The sequence below is a fragment of the Delphinus delphis genome, chromosome 2, assembly GCF_949987515.2.
Source record: "Delphinus delphis chromosome 2, mDelDel1.2, whole genome shotgun sequence".
NCBI lineage: Eukaryota > Metazoa > Chordata > Mammalia > Artiodactyla > Delphinidae > Delphinus > Delphinus delphis.
In genome coordinates, this window is record NC_082684.1 from 139,168,339 (window position 1) to 139,186,136 (window position 17,798).

The 17,798-nt window shown below is 38.7% G+C and overlaps 1 protein-coding gene across 12 annotated transcripts in view; it reads left to right on the forward strand.

Moving 5' to 3' along the window:
* HERC1 (HECT and RLD domain containing E3 ubiquitin protein ligase family member 1) overlaps positions 1–17,798 on the forward strand; it is a 213,269-nt gene that overhangs the window by 170,765 nt on the left and 24,706 nt on the right. For all 12 annotated transcript variants that reach the window (XM_060005804.1, XM_060005802.1, XM_060005812.1 and 9 more), the window contains 4 exons: positions 931–1,077; positions 8,727–8,828; positions 9,824–9,997; positions 11,440–11,733. In XM_060005804.1, the coding sequence (XP_059861787.1) occupies positions 931–1,077; positions 8,727–8,828; positions 9,824–9,997; positions 11,440–11,733 (717 nt within the window). The remainder of the gene's footprint in view (positions 1–930; positions 1,078–8,726; positions 8,829–9,823; positions 9,998–11,439; positions 11,734–17,798) is intronic.

The window sequence follows — 17,798 nt, forward strand, 5'->3', positions numbered from 1 at the left end:
CACAGAGGAGATTGCCACCTTCCAGAAATGAGAGCCTATTGCTACCAGATTGTCAAATTTTTTGTTGTTGGAAACCAAAAATTCAGTGTTTTAAGTAAAATCTCCCAATATTAAACATTGGCATCTGACTTGAAATTCTTTAAAACCCTGGTTGGCTGGTTGAATTGTATCCCTGAGTTGCCAGTTTGCAACCTCTGTTGCTTTCTCTTTTGTTCATTATACAAATACATTATGTCATTTTTGGGTAAATGAGTATATCTGGTATTATGCTGTCTCATAACTAAAAGGAAGAGGGAGCTTAAAGGCAGGGAGAAAGGGGTGAGGAGGGAGGAGTAGATAGCTCACTAATGGGAGGAAAATATCACAGAAGCAGAGGTAGGAGCACTAGCGATAAATCTGATTTGCTCTCTGTGCTAAAGAGTAGCCCTTTAGACAGGCCTACCTATTTCATTCCTAAAACCTGCAGAGCAAACATGAGATTAGATACCATGGGACAGACAGACCCATAAGCCAACAGAAAGAGGAACTTGTTTGTATAGCACCAGCATGTGCAATTCACAAATGTTAGAGGCTAAAAGTGAAAATTACATGAAGTGAAATTTAAAAATTAAAACACTCATTAAAAGGTAGACGTTAGAATTTTCCTATCTCTGAGGGATAATTGGAACTTAAATGTAGTCATTTCTTCCCGTTTGAAGAGTAGAGAACTAGCTTAGAAGTGTATCAAAAAAGATGAAACAGCATCAGCAAAGGAGAACCAGATTGATATCTTCTTATTTTCTCCATCAGGCTAGTCCTTATGAGAGAGTTGTCCTTCCCTCCTCCCCAATTTTATACTGAAATATAAAATTTCCAAGAATGAATTGTAAATCTTGAATCTATAAATTGTTTTATTTTTCAATATTTGTTAAAAATAAAAATGAATTGCAGGATGGATATAGGAAATCAGTCGGAGCCAAGTGTGTTTATCAATTGCGAGGACACATCACCCCTGTCCGGACCGTTGCCTTTAGTTCTGATGGGTTGGCCCTGGTGTCTGGTGGTTTAGGTGGCCTCATGAACATTTGGTCTTTAAGGGTAAGAGTATAGATGTTATTTTTATCTTAAGAAATGTTTTTATATTAACTTATATGTGATAAAAGTTAACCCAACTAATCCTAGGAATATTTTGTGTAATAATATCTTGAATATTGAAGAAACCCCTTTCAGAGTTCTCTGCCCTTTAATTTTTTTCTTTTTTTAATATCTTTATTGGAGTATAATTGCTTTACAATGGTGTGTTAGTTTCTGCTGTATAACAAAATGAACCAGCTGTACATATAAATGTATCCCCGTATCTCCTCCCTCTTGTGTCTCCCTCCCACCCTCCCTATCCCACCCTTCTAGCTGGTCACAAAGCACCGAGCTGAGCTCCCTGTGCTATGCGACTGATTCCCACTAGCTAGCTGTCTTACATTTGGTGGTGTATATATGCCCATATATACACTACCACTCTCTCACTTTGTCCCAGCTTACCCTTCCCCCAACCCGGAAGTCCATTCTCTAGTAGGTCTGCGTCTTTATTCCCATCTTGCCCCGAGGTTCTTCATGACCTTTTTTTTTTTGGTTCCATATATATATGTTAGCATATGGTATTTGTTTTTCTCTTTCTGACTTATCTCATTCTCTATGACAGTCTCTAGGCCCATCCAACTCACTACAGATAACTCAATTTCATTTCTTTTTAATAATGAGTATTATTCCATTGTATATATGTGCCACATCTTCTGTATCCATTCATCTGTTGATGGACACTTAGGTTGCTTCCACATCCTGCCTATTGTAAGTAGTGCTGCAATGAACATAGTGGTACATGACTCTTTTTGCATTATGGTTTTCTCAGGGTATATGCCAGTAGTGAGATTGCTGGGTTGGATGGTAGTTCTATTTTTAGTTTTTTAAGGAACCTCAATACTGTTCTCCATAGTGGCTCTATCAATTTACATTCCCACCAACAGTGCAAGAGTGTTCCCTTTTCTCCACACTCTCTCCAGCATTTATTGTTTCTAGATTTTTTGATGATGACCATTCTGACTGGTGTGAGGTGGTACCTCATGGTAGTTTTGATTTGCATTTCTCTAATGATTAGTGATGTTGAGCATCCTTTCATGTGTTTGTTGGCAATGTGTTTATCTTCTTTGGAGAAATGTCTATTTAGGTCTTCTGCCCATTTTTGGGTTGGGTTGATTGATTTTTTTTGATATTGAGCTGCATGAGCTACTTGTATATTTTGGAGATTAATCCTTTGTCAGTTGCTTCATTTGCAAATATTTTCTCCCATTCTGAGGTTGTCTTTTGGTCTTGTTTATGGTTTCCTTGGCTGTATAAAAGCTTTTAAGTTTCATTAGGTCCCATTTGTTTATTTTTGTTTTTATTTCCATTTCTCTAGGAGGTGGGCCAGAAAGGATCTTGCTGTGATTTATGTCATGGAGTGTTCTGTGTTTTCCTCTTAAGAGTTTTATAGTGTCTGGCCTTACATTTAGGTCTTTAATCCATTTTGGGTTTATTTTTGTGTATGGTGTTAGGGAGTGTTCTAATTTCATTCTTTTACATGTAGCTATCCAGTTTTCCCAGCACCACTTATTGAAGAGGCTGTCTTTTCTCTGTTGTATATTCTTGCCTCCTTTATGAAAAATAAGGTGACCATATGTGCCTGGGTTTATCTCTGGGCTCTCCTGTTCCATTGATCTATATTTCTGTTTTTGTGCCAGTACCATACTGTCTTGATTACTGTAGCTTTGTAGTATAGTCTGAAGTCAGGGAGCCTAATTCCTCCAGCTCTGTTTTTCTTTCTCAAGATTGCTTTGGCTATTTGGGGTCTTTTGTGTTTCCATACAAATTGTGAGATTTTTTGTTGTAGTTCTGTGAGAAATGCCATTGATGGTTTGATAGGGATTGCAGTGAATCTGTAGATTGCTTTGAGTAGTATAGTCATTTTCACAATGTTGATTCTTCCAATCCAAGAAGATGGTATGTCTCTCCATCTGTTTGTATCATCTTTAATTTCTTTCATCAGTGTCTTGTAGTTTTCTGCATACAGGTCTTTTTTCTCCTTAGGTAGGTTTATTCCTAGGTATTTTATTCTTTTTGTTGCAGTGGTAAAATAGGAGTGTTTCCTTAATTTCTCTTTCAGATTTTTCATCATCAGTCTATAGGAATGCAAGAGATTTCTGTGCATTACTTTTGTATCCTGCTACTTTACCAAATTCACTGATTAGTTTTAGTAGTTTTCTGGTAGCATCTTTAGGATTCTCTATGTATAGTATCATGCCATCTTCAAACACTGACAATTTTACTTCTTCTTTTCTGATTTGCATTCCTTTTATTTCTTTTTCTTCTCCGATTGCTGTGGCTAAAACTTCCAAAACTATGTTGAATAATAGTGGTGAGGGTGGGTAACTTTTCTTGTTCCTGATCTTAGTGGAAATAATTTCAGTTTTCACCATTGAGAATGATGTTGGCTGTGCGTTTGTCACATATAGCCTTTATTATGTTGAGGTAAGTTTCCTCTGTGCCTACTTTCTGGAGAGCTTTTATCATAAATGGGTGTTAAATTTTGTCAAAAGCTTTTTCTGCATCTATTGAGATGATCATATGGTTTTCATCCTTCAGTTTGTTAGTATGGTTTATCACATTGATTGATTTGTGTATATTGAAGAATCCTTGCATTCCTGGGATGAACCCTACTTGATCATGGTGTATGATCCTTTTAATGTGCTGTTGGATTCTGTTTGCTAGTAGTTTGTTGAGGATTTTTGCATGTTTGTTCATCAGTGATACTGGCCTGTAGTTTTCTTTTTTTGTGGTATCTTTGTCTTTTTTTGGTATCAGGGTGATGGTGGCCTTGTAGAATGAGTTTGGGAGTATTCCTCCCTCTGCTGTATTTTGGAAGAGTTTGAGAAGGATCGGTGTTATCTCTTCTCTAAGTGTTGGGTAGAATTCACCTGTGAAGCCATCTGGTCCTGGACTTTTGTTTGTTGGAAGATTTTTAATCACAGTTTCAATTTCAGTGCTTGTGATTGGTCTGTTTATATTTTCTCTTGCTGGTTCAGTCTTGGAACGTTGTGCTTTTCCAAGAATTTGTCCATTTCTTCCAGATTGCCCATTTTATTGGCATGTAGTTGCTTGTAATAATCTCTCATGGTCCTTTGTATTTTTGCAGAAGTTGTTACTTCTCCTTTTTCATTTCTAATTCTATTGATTTGAGTCTTCTCCCTTTTTTTCTTGATGAGTCTGGCTAATGTTTTGTCAATTTTGTTTATCTTCTCAAAGAACCAGCTTTTAGTTTTATTGATCTTTGCTATCATTTCCTTCATTTCTTTTTCACTTATTTCTGATCTGATCTTTATGATTTCTTTCCTTCTACTAACTATGGGGTATTTTTGTTCTATCTCTAATTGCTTTAGGTGTAAGGTTAGGTTGTTTATTTGAGATTTTTCTTGTTTCGTGAGGTAGAATTGTATTGCTATAAACTTCCCTCTTAGAACTGCTTTTGCTGCATCCCATAGGTTTTGGGTCATCATGTTTTCATTGTCATTTGTTTCTAGGTATTTTTTGATTTCCTCTTTGATTTCTTGAGTGATCTCTTGGTTATTTAGTAGTGTATTGTTTATCCTCCATGTGTTTGTATTTTTTACAGATTTTTTCCTGTGATTGATATCTAGTCTCATAGCATTGTGGTCGGAAACGATACTTGATATGGTTTCAATTTTCTTAAATTTACCAAGGCTTGATTTGTGACCCACGATATGATCTCTCCTGGAGAGTGTTCCATGAGCAATTGAGAAGAAAGTGTAAACTGCTGTTTTTGGATGGAATGTCCTAAAATATCAATTAAGTCCTTCTTGTTTAATGTATCATTTAAAGCTTGTGTTTCCTCATTTATTTTCATTTTGGTTGATCTTTCCGTTGGTGAAAGTGGGGTATTAAAGTCCCCTACTATTATTGTGTTACTGTCGATTTTCCCTTTTATGGCTGTTAGCATTTGCCTTATGTATTGAGGTGCTCCTATATTGGGTGCATAAATATTTACAATTGTTGTATCTTCTTCTTGGATCGATCCCTTGATCATTATGTAATGTAGTCTCTTGTCTGTTGGATTGATCCCTTGATCATTATATAGTCTCTTGTTTCTTGTCTCTCGTCTCTTCTTTGTCTCTTGTAATAGTCTTATAAAGTCTATTTTGTCTGATATGAGAATTGCTACTCCAGCTTTCATTTGATTTCCATTTGCATGGAATATCTTTTTCCATCCCCTCCCTTTCAGCCTGTTTGTGTCCCTAGGTCTGAAGTGGGTCTCTTGTAGACAGCATATATACGGTCTTGTTTTTGTATCCATTCAGCCAGTCTATGTCTTTTGGTTGGAGCATTTAATCCATTTACATTTAAAGTCATTATTGATATGTACGTTCCTATTACCATTTTCTTAATTGTTTTGGGTTTGTTATTGTAGGTGTTTTCCTTCTCTTGTGTTTCCTGCCTAGAGAAGTTCCTTTAGCATTTGTTGTAGAGCTGGTTTGGTGGTGCTGAATTCTCTTAACTTTTGTTGTCTGTAAAGTTTTTGATTTCTCCGTCAAATCTGAATGAGATCCTTGCTGGGTAGAGTAATCTTGGCTGTCGGTGTTTCCCTTTCCTCACTTTAAATTTGTCCTGCCACTCCCTTCTGGCTTGCAGAGTTTCTGCTGAAAGATCAGCTGTTAACCTTATGGGGATTCCCTTGTATGTTCGTTGTTGCTTTTCCCTTGCTGCTTTTAATATTTTTTTCTTTGAATTTAATATTTGTTGGTTTGATTAATATGTGTCTTGGCATGTTTCTCCTTGGATTTTTCCTGTATGGGACTCTCTGCACTTCCTGGTCTTGATTATTTCCTTTCCCATATTAGGGAAGTTTTCAACTATAATCTCTTCAAATATTTTTTCAGTTCCTTTTTTTTTCTCTTCCTCTGGGACCCTTAGAATTCGAATGTTGGTGTGTTTAATGTTGTCCCAGAGGTCTCTGAGGCTGTCCTCAATTCTTTTCTTTCTTTTTTCTGTATTCTGCTCTGCCATAGTTATTTCCACTCTTATCTTCCAGGTCACTTATCCGTTCTTCTGCCTCAGTTATTCTGCTGTTGATTACTTCTAGAGAATTTTTAATTTCATTTTTTGTGTTGTTCATCATTGTTTGTTTGCTCTTTAGTTCTTCTGGTTTCTTGTTAAACATTTCTTGTATTTTCTCCATTCTGTTTCCAAGATTTTGCATCATCTTTACTATCATTACTCTGAATTCTTTTTCAGGTAGACTGCCTATTTTCTCTACATTTGTTTGGTCTGATGGGGTTTTACCTTGCTCCTTCATCTGCTGTCTATTTGCTGTCTTCTCATTTTGCTTAACTTACTGTGTTTGGGGTCTCCTTTTTGCAGGCTGCAGGTTTGTATTTCCCGTTGTTTTTTGGTGTCTGCCCCCAGTGGCTAACGTTGGTTCAGTGGGTTGTGTAGGCTTCCTGGTGGAGGGGACTGGTGCCTGGTGGGTGGGGCTGGATCTTGTCTTTCTGGTTGGCCGGACCATGTCCAGTGGTGTGTTTTCAGGTGTCTGTGAAGTTAGTATGATTTTAGGCAGCCTCTCTGCTAATGGGTGGGCTTGTGTTCCTGTCTTGCTAGTTGTTTGACATGGGGTGTCCAGCACTGGAGCGTGCTGGTCATTGAGTGGAGCTGGGTCTTAGCGTTGAGATGGAGATCTCTGGGAGAGGTTTCACCATTTGATATTACATGGGGCTGGGAAGTCTCCGGTGGTCCAATGTCCTGAACTCGGCTGTCCCACCTGAGAGGCTCAGGCTTGACACCAGGCCGGAGCACCAAGACCCTGTCAGCCACATGGCTGAGAAGAAAAGGGAGAAAAAAAGAAAGAAAGAAAGAAAGAAAAAATAAATAAAATAAAGTTATTAAAATAGAAAAAAATTATTAAAAAGTAATAAAAAATAGAAAGAAGAGAGGTAGCAAACCAAAAAACAAATCTACCAATGATAACAATTGCTAAAAACTATACTAAAAAAAAAAACAAAAACGGACAGTCAGAACCCTAGGACAAATGGCAAAAGCAAAGCTATACAGACAAAATTACCCTAAGAAGCATACACATACACACTCACAAAAAGAAAAAGGAAAAAAAAATTATATATATATATAAGGAAGAGAGCAACGAAATCAGTAAACAAATCTACCAATGGTAATAAGTTCTAAATACTAAACTAAGATAAACATAAAGCTAGAAACAAATTAGATGCAGAAAGCAAATCCCAAGTCTACAGTTGCTCCCAAAGTGCACTGCCTCAATTTTGGGATGATTTCTTGTCTATTCAGGTATTCCACAGATTCAGGGTACATCAGGTTGATTATGGAGATTTAATCCACTGCTCCTGAGGCTGCTGGGAGAGATTTCCTTTTCTCTTCTTTGTTCGCACAGCTCCCGGGGTTCAGCTTTGGATTTGGCCGCGCCTCTGCATGTAGGTTGCCTGAGGGCGTCTGTTCCCCACCCAGACAGGATGGGGTTAAAGGAGCAGCTGATTAGGGGGCTCTGGCTCACTCAGGCCGGGGGGATGGAGGGGTACGGACGTGGGGCGAGCCTGCGGCGGCAGAGGCCAGCGTGACATTGCAACAGCCTGAGGCACAACGTGTGTTCTCCTGGGGAAGTTGTTCCTGTATCACGGGACCCTGGCAGTGGCAGGCTGCACAGGCTCCTGGGAGGGGAGGTGTGGATAGTGACCTGTGCTTGCACACAGGCTTCTTGGTGGCTGCAGCAGCAGCCTTAGCGTCTCACGCCTGTGCCTGGTGTCCACGCTGATAGCTGCAGCTCATACCCATCTCCTCGTCTAGGCAGTGCTCTGAATCCCCTCTCCTTGCGCACCCGAAACAATGGCCTCTTGCCTCTTAGACAGGTCCAGACTTTTCCCTGGACTCTCTCCCGGGTAGCTGTGACGCACTAGCCCCCTTCAGGCTGTGTTCATGCAGCCAACCCCAGTCCTCTCCCTGGGGTCTGACCTCCGAAGCCCGAGCCTCAGCTCCCAGCCCCCAACCTGCTCTGGCAGGTGAGCAGATGAGCCTTTCAGGCTAGTGAGTGCTGGTCGGCCCCGATCCTCTGTGCCGGAATCTCTCCGCTTTGACCTCTGCACCCCTGTTGCTGCGCCCTCCTCTGCAGCTCCGAAGCTTCCCCCTCACCCACCCCATCTCTGCCAGTGAAGGGCCTTCCTGGTGTGTGGAAACTTTTCCTCCTTCACAGCTCCCTCCCAGAGGTGCAGGTCCTGTCCGTATTCTTTTGTCTCTGTTTTTCCTTTTTTCTTTTGCCCTACCCAGGTACGTGGGGAGTTTCTTGCCTTTGGGGAAGTCTGAGGTCTTCTGCCAGTGTTCAGTAGGTGTTCTGTAGGAGTTGTTCCACATGTAGATGTATTTGTGGGGAGGAAGGTGATCTCCACGTCTTACTCCTCTGACATCTTGAAGGCTCCCCTGCCCTTATTTTTTCTTAATGATGTATTTTTAAAATCATTTAGAAAAGGCTCTAGAAAATTGGATAGTAGTATGCAGTTGGGCATTGCCAAATGTACCTAAAGTATAGGTTTTACAATAAGTTTTTGTGAACATGAAGTATAAATTTAAAATGTAAATAATGGCTAACTAGATAAGTAGTGTATATTGATAAATACATCTCATTTTAGGATGGCTCTGTCTTGCAAACTGTTGTGATTGGCTCTGGAGCTATTCAGACCACAGTATGGATTCCAGATGTTGGGGTAGCTGCTTGCTCAAATAGATCAAAGGTAATTTTACAATCATATCAAGTTGTAAGTTGTTAGCCTGTAAGGTATCTTAAAAATCGTAGTCCAAGCATCCCACTTTACCGAGGCAAAAAATGATATCCAGAGGGATTATTACTTGCCCAAGATAATGCAGCTGTTTAGTGGCAGAAGGAAAACTAGAACCTCGTACGCTCCTGTACCCTATACTTTGGGAAAAATGCTTAATTATTGAATGACTTTCCACTGGAAATTATAAAGAGAATTTATTACTTTCTGCCATGATTTTTGAGACAGCACTAAATTATCTAAAGAATTTTCCCCAAAAAGAAGGACTACCTCAAAGACCTTTAACTCAACTATACAGAATATATCTTGGCTTTCAAATTTAATGTTCTACTAAAAAATACTAGCCCTCTACTGTGAAATAATTCTATGATATGACAGTATCTCTTACAGTATTGCTTTTCATACCCTTAATGAATAGTGTCAATGTGCTGCTTTGGTTTACATTTATGTGGTTAATATGTGGTAATATTAAAATAGAGCTGAAAACCTGCATGAACAGTCCTACTAGAAGTAAAATATAGAATCAGACCATAGGCAGTAGTAGCCTGCATAGAATAAACCATAGAGCCACAGAGCAGTGCTGCTTCTCTTGTAGATGTGTGTCCCTCAGCAGAGTACTACTTCCTCTAGTATCCTTGTGGTCATGTCAGACTCTTAAAATATACTAGATACCTTGTCCTACAAGTCCTATGAGCTAGCAAATAATTCTCTTTAAGAAGAATCAGCTAATCCATGGTAGTTCACACATTTTACAGTTACTCACTTGTTTTTACCTTAGACAAAATTTAAGATGTTTTGAAGTTCATAGGCATTAAAAGTATAGCATAAAATGTCCAAAAAGCAAAAGTGTTTAATGTATTACTAGAAGGAATTTCTCATATATGAACGGTGATGAAATGTCTCTCTTTTATTTAAACAAATATCATGTGGCATGGTTTATTTTTCATCAGGATGTTTTGGTCGTGAATTGTACAGCAGAATGGGCTGCTGCCAATCATGTTTTAGCAACCTGTAGGACAGCACTGAAACAACAGGGTGTTCTGGGATTAAACATGGCTCCCTGCATGAGAGCATTTCTGGAGCGGCTCCCCGTGATGCTTCAGGAGCAGTATGCCTATGAAAAGGTAACTGATTACACTCGTTCTTGCAGATCTACAGATGACTGGTGCTTTGGAATTGGAATTATAGCTTTGAATTTATCCCTTAAGAGTATGAGGTCTGAGTAAAATAAGTGGGGCTGTTTGGGCAGAATCACATGAAGATAATTCATGTCTAAAACAGTTGTTTAGTAATCCTAAGCCTGCTTTTACTTTATTTTAGTGGGAGTAAAATTTTTAAATAACCCTCAAATTTGTGTAGTGTTTCTATTATTCATGTCAGATTATTTATTCATTCCAAAACTTCTTTAAATCCCTGTACCTCAGAGTATATCATCTTCCCTTTTCTGACCCATATATCTATTTTTGTGTGGCTTTGCCATGCCACAGTTGGGAGGGGGAATGGATATGGGCGTCAGAGTGAACATCCTGTCCACTTTATCAGGTGAATCCTTGTGGAAAGTTTAGTAGAAGAGGTAAGGTTGAATTAAGTAAGGTCATTAAATACTAGAATGGGAAATTACGGAATTTGGACTTGTTGCCCAGGCCATGATCCTGTATAGCTTGTCTTTCAGCCCTCAGTAGTCACAGTATGCTGCTCCTAGGCAGAGCTCACCTGGGGTTTTTCCTTTTTCCTTTTTTTTTTTTGCCATGCTACATTAATCTTATCAGCTGTTAACCACACCCAGTTAATTTCACTGAGGTTTGCCCAGGTTTTCTTTACTGAATCGCTCAGTCTCTCACAGAGTTGCTCTAGTACATCTAGGGAGGGCCAGGGAAGAAGGTTGTCTTTGATGGCTACCAGGGTTCTTTTGGTAAAGGAGGAAATGTGAGAGGGAGCAGGTCTCCATGGTTCAGTTATCTGCCTTTTTTTTTTTAATTCAAGAAAAACTGTAATGAAAAATATGCTAAATGCAGTGTGGTGTCCTGGGTTGAATCTTGGAGCAGAAGAGGAGCATTAGGGACTTCCCTGGTGGTCCAGTGGTTAAGAATTCGCCTTCCAGTGCAGGGGACGCGGGTTCGATCCCTGTTTGGGGAACTAAGATCCCACATGCTGAGGGGCAACTAAGCTGGGCCCTCTAGAGCCCACGCGCTACAACTAAGTCCCAACACAGCCAATAAATAAATAAATATTTTTTAAAAAGAAAATAAAAGAAAAGGAGCATTAGTGGGAAACCCTATAAAGTTCTGTGGTTTAGTTATTATTGTAACCAGTGTTACGTTCTTAGCTTTGATTATCGCACCATGGTTATATAAGATGTGAACATTACAGAAGGTTGTGTGAAGGGTTTATAGGAATTCTCTGTACTATCTCTGCAACTCTCTATGTATCTAAAATTATTTCAAAGTAAAAAGCTTAAAAAAAACAGTAAAGTTAAAGTATGACTACAGGCTTTCAGAATGCAGGAGGCTAATTTATATTATTTGGCAGAGGCTCTTCAGCATAATATCCTTGCATTTTCTCTTAGCCTCATGTGGTTTGTGGTGACCAGCTTGTTCACAGCCCCTATATGCAATGTCTGGCTTCCCTTGCTGTGGGACTTCATCTGGATCAGCTGCTGTGTAATCCTCCAGTGCCACCACACCACCAGAACTGCCTCCCTGACCCTGCATCGTGGAATCCAAATGAGTGGGCCTGGTTAGAATGTTTCTCAACCACCATAAAAGCTGCTGAAGCCCTGACCAATGGAGCACAGTTTCCAGAATCTTTTACTGTTCCCGATCTAGAGCCTGTTCCAGAGGATGAACTTGTACTCCTAATGGTAAGTGTAGTATGAGCTACTGTTATATGTAACTGAGATTGTATTATGGATGTTTAGTAAGTAGCAGACCCTCAATAAGTATTTGCTAGCTTGAATAGAGCAAGAAGCACACCCTTATATAAACTTAAAATATTTTGCGTTCAGATACTCACTTTCAATCTGATGGAAGTCTTCTTTGGTGACAGGGATTGATTATGAGAATTGTGGAGCTCTTATAAATGTGCTGGTTTTCAATGACATGGTCACATTTTCTCATTTTCTTGTCCATAGGTACCTTGTTAGTGTGTGTGCATATATATGTGTGTGTGTGTGTGTGTGTGTGTGTGTGTATATTTATTATTTTTCCCCTGTTAGAGCTTATCTGTATTTCTTCTATTTACAATAACATTGTAAAAGGTACCTTCATTTTGTTTTGTTTTATTTTTTAAACATCTTTATTGGAGTATAATTGCTTTACAATGTTGTGTTAGTTTCTGCCGTATAACAAAGTAAATCAGCTGTATGTATACATATATCCCCATATCAACTCCCTCTTGCATATCCCTCCCACCCTCATTATCCCATCCCCCAAGGTGGTCACAAAGCACTGAGCTGATTTCCCTGTGCAATGCACCTGCTTCCCACTAGCTATCTATTTTACATTTGGTAGTGTATATATCTCAGCGCTACTCTCTTACTTCGTCCCAGCTTACCCTTCCCGCTCCCCATGTCCTGAAGTCCATTCTCTACGTCTGCATCTATTCCTATCCTGCCCCTAGGTTTGTCAGAACTTTTTTTTTTTTTTTAGATTCCATATATATGTGTTAGCATACGGTATTTGTTTTTCTCTTGCTGACTTATTTCACTCTGTATGACAGACTCTAGGTCTATCCACCTCACTACAAATAACTCAGTTTCGTTTCTTTTTATGACTGAGTAATATTCCATTGTATATATGTGCCACATCTTCTTTATCCATTCATCTGTCAGTGGACACTTAGGTTGCTTCCATGTCCTGGCTATTGTAAATAGAGCTGCAATGAACATTGTGGTACATGACTCCTTTTGGATTATGGTTTTCTCAGGGTATATGTGCAGTAGTGGGATTGCTGGGTCATATGGTAGTTCTATTTTCAGTTTTTTAAGGAACTTCCATACTGTTCTCCGTAGTGGCTGTATCAATTTACATTACCATCAACAGTACAAGAGTGTTCCCTTTTCTCCACACCCTCTACAGCATTTATTGTATGTAGATTTTTGATGATGGCCATTCTGACCAGTGTGAGGTGGTACCTTATTGTAGTTTTGATTTGCATTTCTCTAATGATTAGTGATGTTGAGCATCCTTTCATGTGTTTGTTGGCAATCTGTATATCTTCTTTGGAGAAATGTCTGTTTAGGTCTTCTGCCCATTTTTGGAGAGGGTTGATTGATTTTTTTGATATTGAGTTGCATGAGCTGCTTGTGTATTTTGGGGATTAATCCTTTGTCAGTTGCTTCATTTGCAAATATTTTCTCCCATTCTGAGGTTGTCTTTTGGTCTTGTTTATGGTTTCCTTGGCTGTGCAAAAGCTTTTAAGTTTCATTAGGTCCCATTTGTTTATTTTTATTTCCATTTCTCTAGGAGGTGGGCCAGAAAGGATCTTGCTGTGATTTATGTCATGGAGTGTTCTGCCTGTGTTTTCCTCTTAAGAGTTTTATAGTGTCTGGCCTTACATTTAGGTCTTTAATCCATTTTGGGTTTATTTTTGTGTATGGTGTTAGGGAGTGTTCTAATTTCATTCTTTTACCTGTAGCTATCCAGTTTTCCCAGCACCAGTTATTGAAGAGGCTGTCTTTTCTCTGTTGTATATTCATGCCTCCTTTATCAAAGACAAGGTGACCATATGTGCCTGGGTTTGTCTCTCGGCTTTCTATCCTGTTCCATTGATCTATATTTCTGCTTTTGTGCCAGTACCGTACTGTCTTGATTACTGTAGCTTTGTAGTATAGTCTGAAGTCAGGGAGCCTGATTCCTTTAGCTCCCTTTTTCTTTCTCAAGATTGCTATGGCTATTTGGGGTCTTTTGTGTTTCCATACAAATTGTGAAATTTTTTGTTGTAGTTCTGTGAAAAATGCCTTTGGTAGTTTGATAGGGATTGCAGTGAATCTGTAGATTGCTTTGGGTAGTAGAGTCATTTTCACAATGTTGATTCTTCCAATCCAAGAACATGGTATATCTCTCCATCTGTTTGTATCATCTTTAATTTCTTTCATCAGTGTCTTATAGTTTTCTGCATACAGGTCTTTTTTTCTCCTTAGGTAGGTTTATTCCTAGGTATTTTATTCTTTTTGTTGCAGTGGTAAAATGGGAGTGTTTCCTTAATTTCTCTTTCAGATTTTTCATCATTAGTGTATAGGAATGCAAGAGATATCTTTGCATTACTTCTGTATCCTGCTACCTTACCAAATTCATTGATTAGCTCTAGTAGTTTTCTGATCACATCTTTAGGATCCTCTGTGTATAGTATCATGTCATCTTCAAACAGTGAGTTTTACTTCTTTTCCAATTTGAATTCCTTTTATTTGTTTTTCTTCTCTGATTGCTGTGGCTAAAACTTCCAAAACTATGTTGAATAAGAGTGGTGAGAGTGGGCAACCTTGTCTTGTTCCTGGTCTTAGAGGAAAGGTTTCAGTTTTTCACCATTGAGAACAATGTTGGCTGTGGGTTTGTCATATATGGCCTTTATTATGTTGAGGTAGGTTCCCTCTGTGCCTACTTTCTGGAGAGTTTTTATCATAAATGGGTGTTGAATTTTGTCGAAAGCTTTTTCAGCATCTGTTGAGATTATCATATGGTTTTTATCCTTCAGTTTGTTAATATGGTGTATCACATTGATTTGCATATATTGAAGAATCCGTGCATTCCTGGATACACCCCACTTGATCATGGTGTATGATTAATGTGCTGTTGGATTCTGTTTTCTAGTAGTTTGTTGAGGATTTTTGCATGTATGTTCATCAGTGATATTGGCCTGTAGTTTTATTTTTTGTGTGGTATCTTTGACTTTTTTTGATATCAGGGTGATGGTGACCTTGTAGAATGAGTTTGGGAGTGTTCCTCCCTCTGCTGTATTTTGGAAGAGTTTGAGAAGGATAGGTGTTAGCTCTTCTCTAAATGTTTGATAGAATTTGCCTGTGAAGCCATCTGGTCCTGGACTTTTGTTTGTTGGAAGATTTTTAATCACAGTTTCAATTTCAGTGCTTGTGATTGGTCTGTTTATATTTTCTGTTTCTCCCTGGTTCAGCCTTGGAAGGTTGTGCTTTTCCAGGAATTTGTCCATTTCTTCCAGGTTGTCCATTTTATTGGCATATAGTTGCTTTTAGTAATCTCTCATGGTCCTTTGTATTTTTGCAGAAGTTGTTACTTCTCCTTTTTCATTTCTAATTCTATTGATTTGAGTCTTCTCCCTTTTTTCTTGATGAGTCTGGCTAATGTTTTTTCAATTTTGCTTGTCTTCTCAAAGAACCAGCTTTTAGTTTTATTGATCTTTGCTATTGTTTCCTTCATTTCTGATCTGATCTTTATGATTTCTTTCCTTCTGCTAACTTTGGCGGGTTTTTTGTCCTTCTTTCTCTAATTGCTTTAGGTGTAAGGTTAGGGTTTTTTGGGGTTTTTTTGTTTTTAACATCTTTATTGGAGTATAATTGCTTTACAATGGTGTGTTAGTTTCTGCTTCATAACAAAGTGAATCAGCTGTACGTAGGTTAGGTTGTTTATTTGAGATTTTTCTTGTTTCTTGAGGTAGGATTGTAGTGCTATAAATTTCCTCTTAGAACTGCTTTTGCTGCATCCCATAGGTGTTGGGCCATCGTGTTTTCATTGTCATTTGTTTCTAGGTATTTTTTGATTTCCTCTTTGATTGCTTCAGTTATCTCTTGGTTATTTAGCAGCATATTGTTTAGCCTCCATGTGTTTGTATTTTTTTACAGTTTTTTTCCTGTAATTGCTATCTAGTCTTGTAGTGTTGTGGTTGGAAAAGACATTTGATATGATTTCATTTTTCCTTCAATTTACCAAGGCTTGATTTGTGACCCAAGATATGATCTACCCTGGAGAATGTTCCATGAGCACTTTAGAAGAACAGTATTCTGTTGTTTTTGGATGGAATGCCCTATAAGTATCAATTAAGTCCATCTTGTTTAATGTGTCATTTAAAGCTTGTGTTTCCTTATTTATATTCATTTTGGATGATATGTCCATTGGTGAAATGGGATGTTAAAGTCCCCTACTAGTATTGTGTTACACTCGATTTCCTCTTTTATGGCTGTTACCATTTGCCTTGTGTATTGAGCTGCTCCTATATTGGGTGCATAAATATTTACAATTGTTATACCTTCTTCTTGGATTGATCCTTTGATCATTATGTAATGTCCTTCTTTGTCTCTTGTACTAGTTTTTATTTTGAAGTCTATTTTGTCTGATATGAGAATTGCTACTCCAACTTTCATTTGATTTCCATTTGCATGGTATATCTTTTTCCATCCCCTCCCTTTCAGTCTGTATGTGTCCCTAGGTCTGAAGTGGGTCTCTTGTAGACAGCATATATATGGGTCTTATTTTGTATCCATTCAGTCAGTCTATGTCTTTTGTTTGGAGCATTTAATCCATTTACATTTAAGGTAGTTATCGATATGTATGTTCCTATTACCATTTTCTTAATTGTTTTGGGTTTGTTATTGTAAGTCTTCTCCTTCTCTTGTGTTTCCTGCCTAGTGACATTCCTTTAGCCTTTGCTGTAGAGCTGATTTGGTGGTGCTGAATTCTCTTAGCCTTTGCTTGTCTGTAACGGTTTTAATTTTTCTGTTAAATCTGAGTGAGCTCCTTGCTGGGTAGAGGAATCTTGGTTGTAGGTTTTTCCCTTTCATCACTTTAAATATGTCTTGCCACTCCTTTCTGGCTTGCAGAGTTTCTGCTGAAAGATCAGCTGTTAACCTTATGGGGATTCCCTTGTATGTTAATTGTTGGTTTTCCCTTGCGGCTTTTACTATTTTTTCTTTGAATTTCATTTTTGTTGGTTTGATTAATTTGTGTCTTGGCATGTTTCTCCTTGGATTTATCCTGTATGGGACTCACTGCGCTTCCTGGATTTGATTGACTATTTCCTTTCTCGTGTTGGGGAAATTTTCAACTATAATCTGTTCAAATATTTTCTCAGACCCTTTCTTTTTCTCTTCTTCTTTTGGGACCCCTATAATTCAAATGTTGGTGTGTTTAATGTGGTCCCAGAGGTCTCTGAGGCTGTCCTCAATTCTTTTCATTCTTTTTTCTTTATTCTGCTCTGCGGTAGTTATTTCTACTCTTTTATCTTCCAGGTCACTTATCCGTTCTTCTGCCTCAGTTATTCTGCTATTGATTCCTTCTATAGAATTTTTAATTTCATTTATTGTGTTGTTCATCATTGTTTGTTTGCTGTTTAGTTCTTCTAGGCTTCCTTGTTAAATGTTTCTTGCATTTTGTCTATTCTATTTCCAAGATTTTGGATCATCTTTACTATCATTACTCTGAATTCTTTTTCTGGTAGACTGCCTATTTCCTCCTCATTTGTTAGGTCTGGTGGGTTTTTACCTTGCTCCTTCATCTGCTGCATATTTCTCTGTCTTCTCTTTTTGTGTAACTTACTGTGTTTGGAGTCTCCTTTTTACAGACTGCAGGGTCGTATTTCCCGTTGTTTTTGGTGTCTGCCCCCAGTGGGTGAGGTTGGTTCAGTGGCTTGTGTAGGCTTCCTGGTGGATGGACCTGGTGCCTGTGTTCTGGTGGGTGGGGCTGGATCTTGTCTTTCTGTTGGGCAGGGCCACGTCCAGTAGTGTGTTTTGGTGTGTCTTTGAACCCAGTATGATTTTAGGCAGTGTCTCTGCTAATGGGTGGGCTTGTGTTCCTGTCTTGCTAGTTGTTTGGCATGGGGAGTCCAGCACTGGAACTTCCTGGCTGTTAGGTGGAGCTGGGTCTTAGCGTTGAGCTGGAGATCTCTGGGAGAGCTCTCACTGATTGATATTACACAGGGCCAGGAGGTCTCTGGTGGTCCAGTGTCCTGAACTCAGCTTTC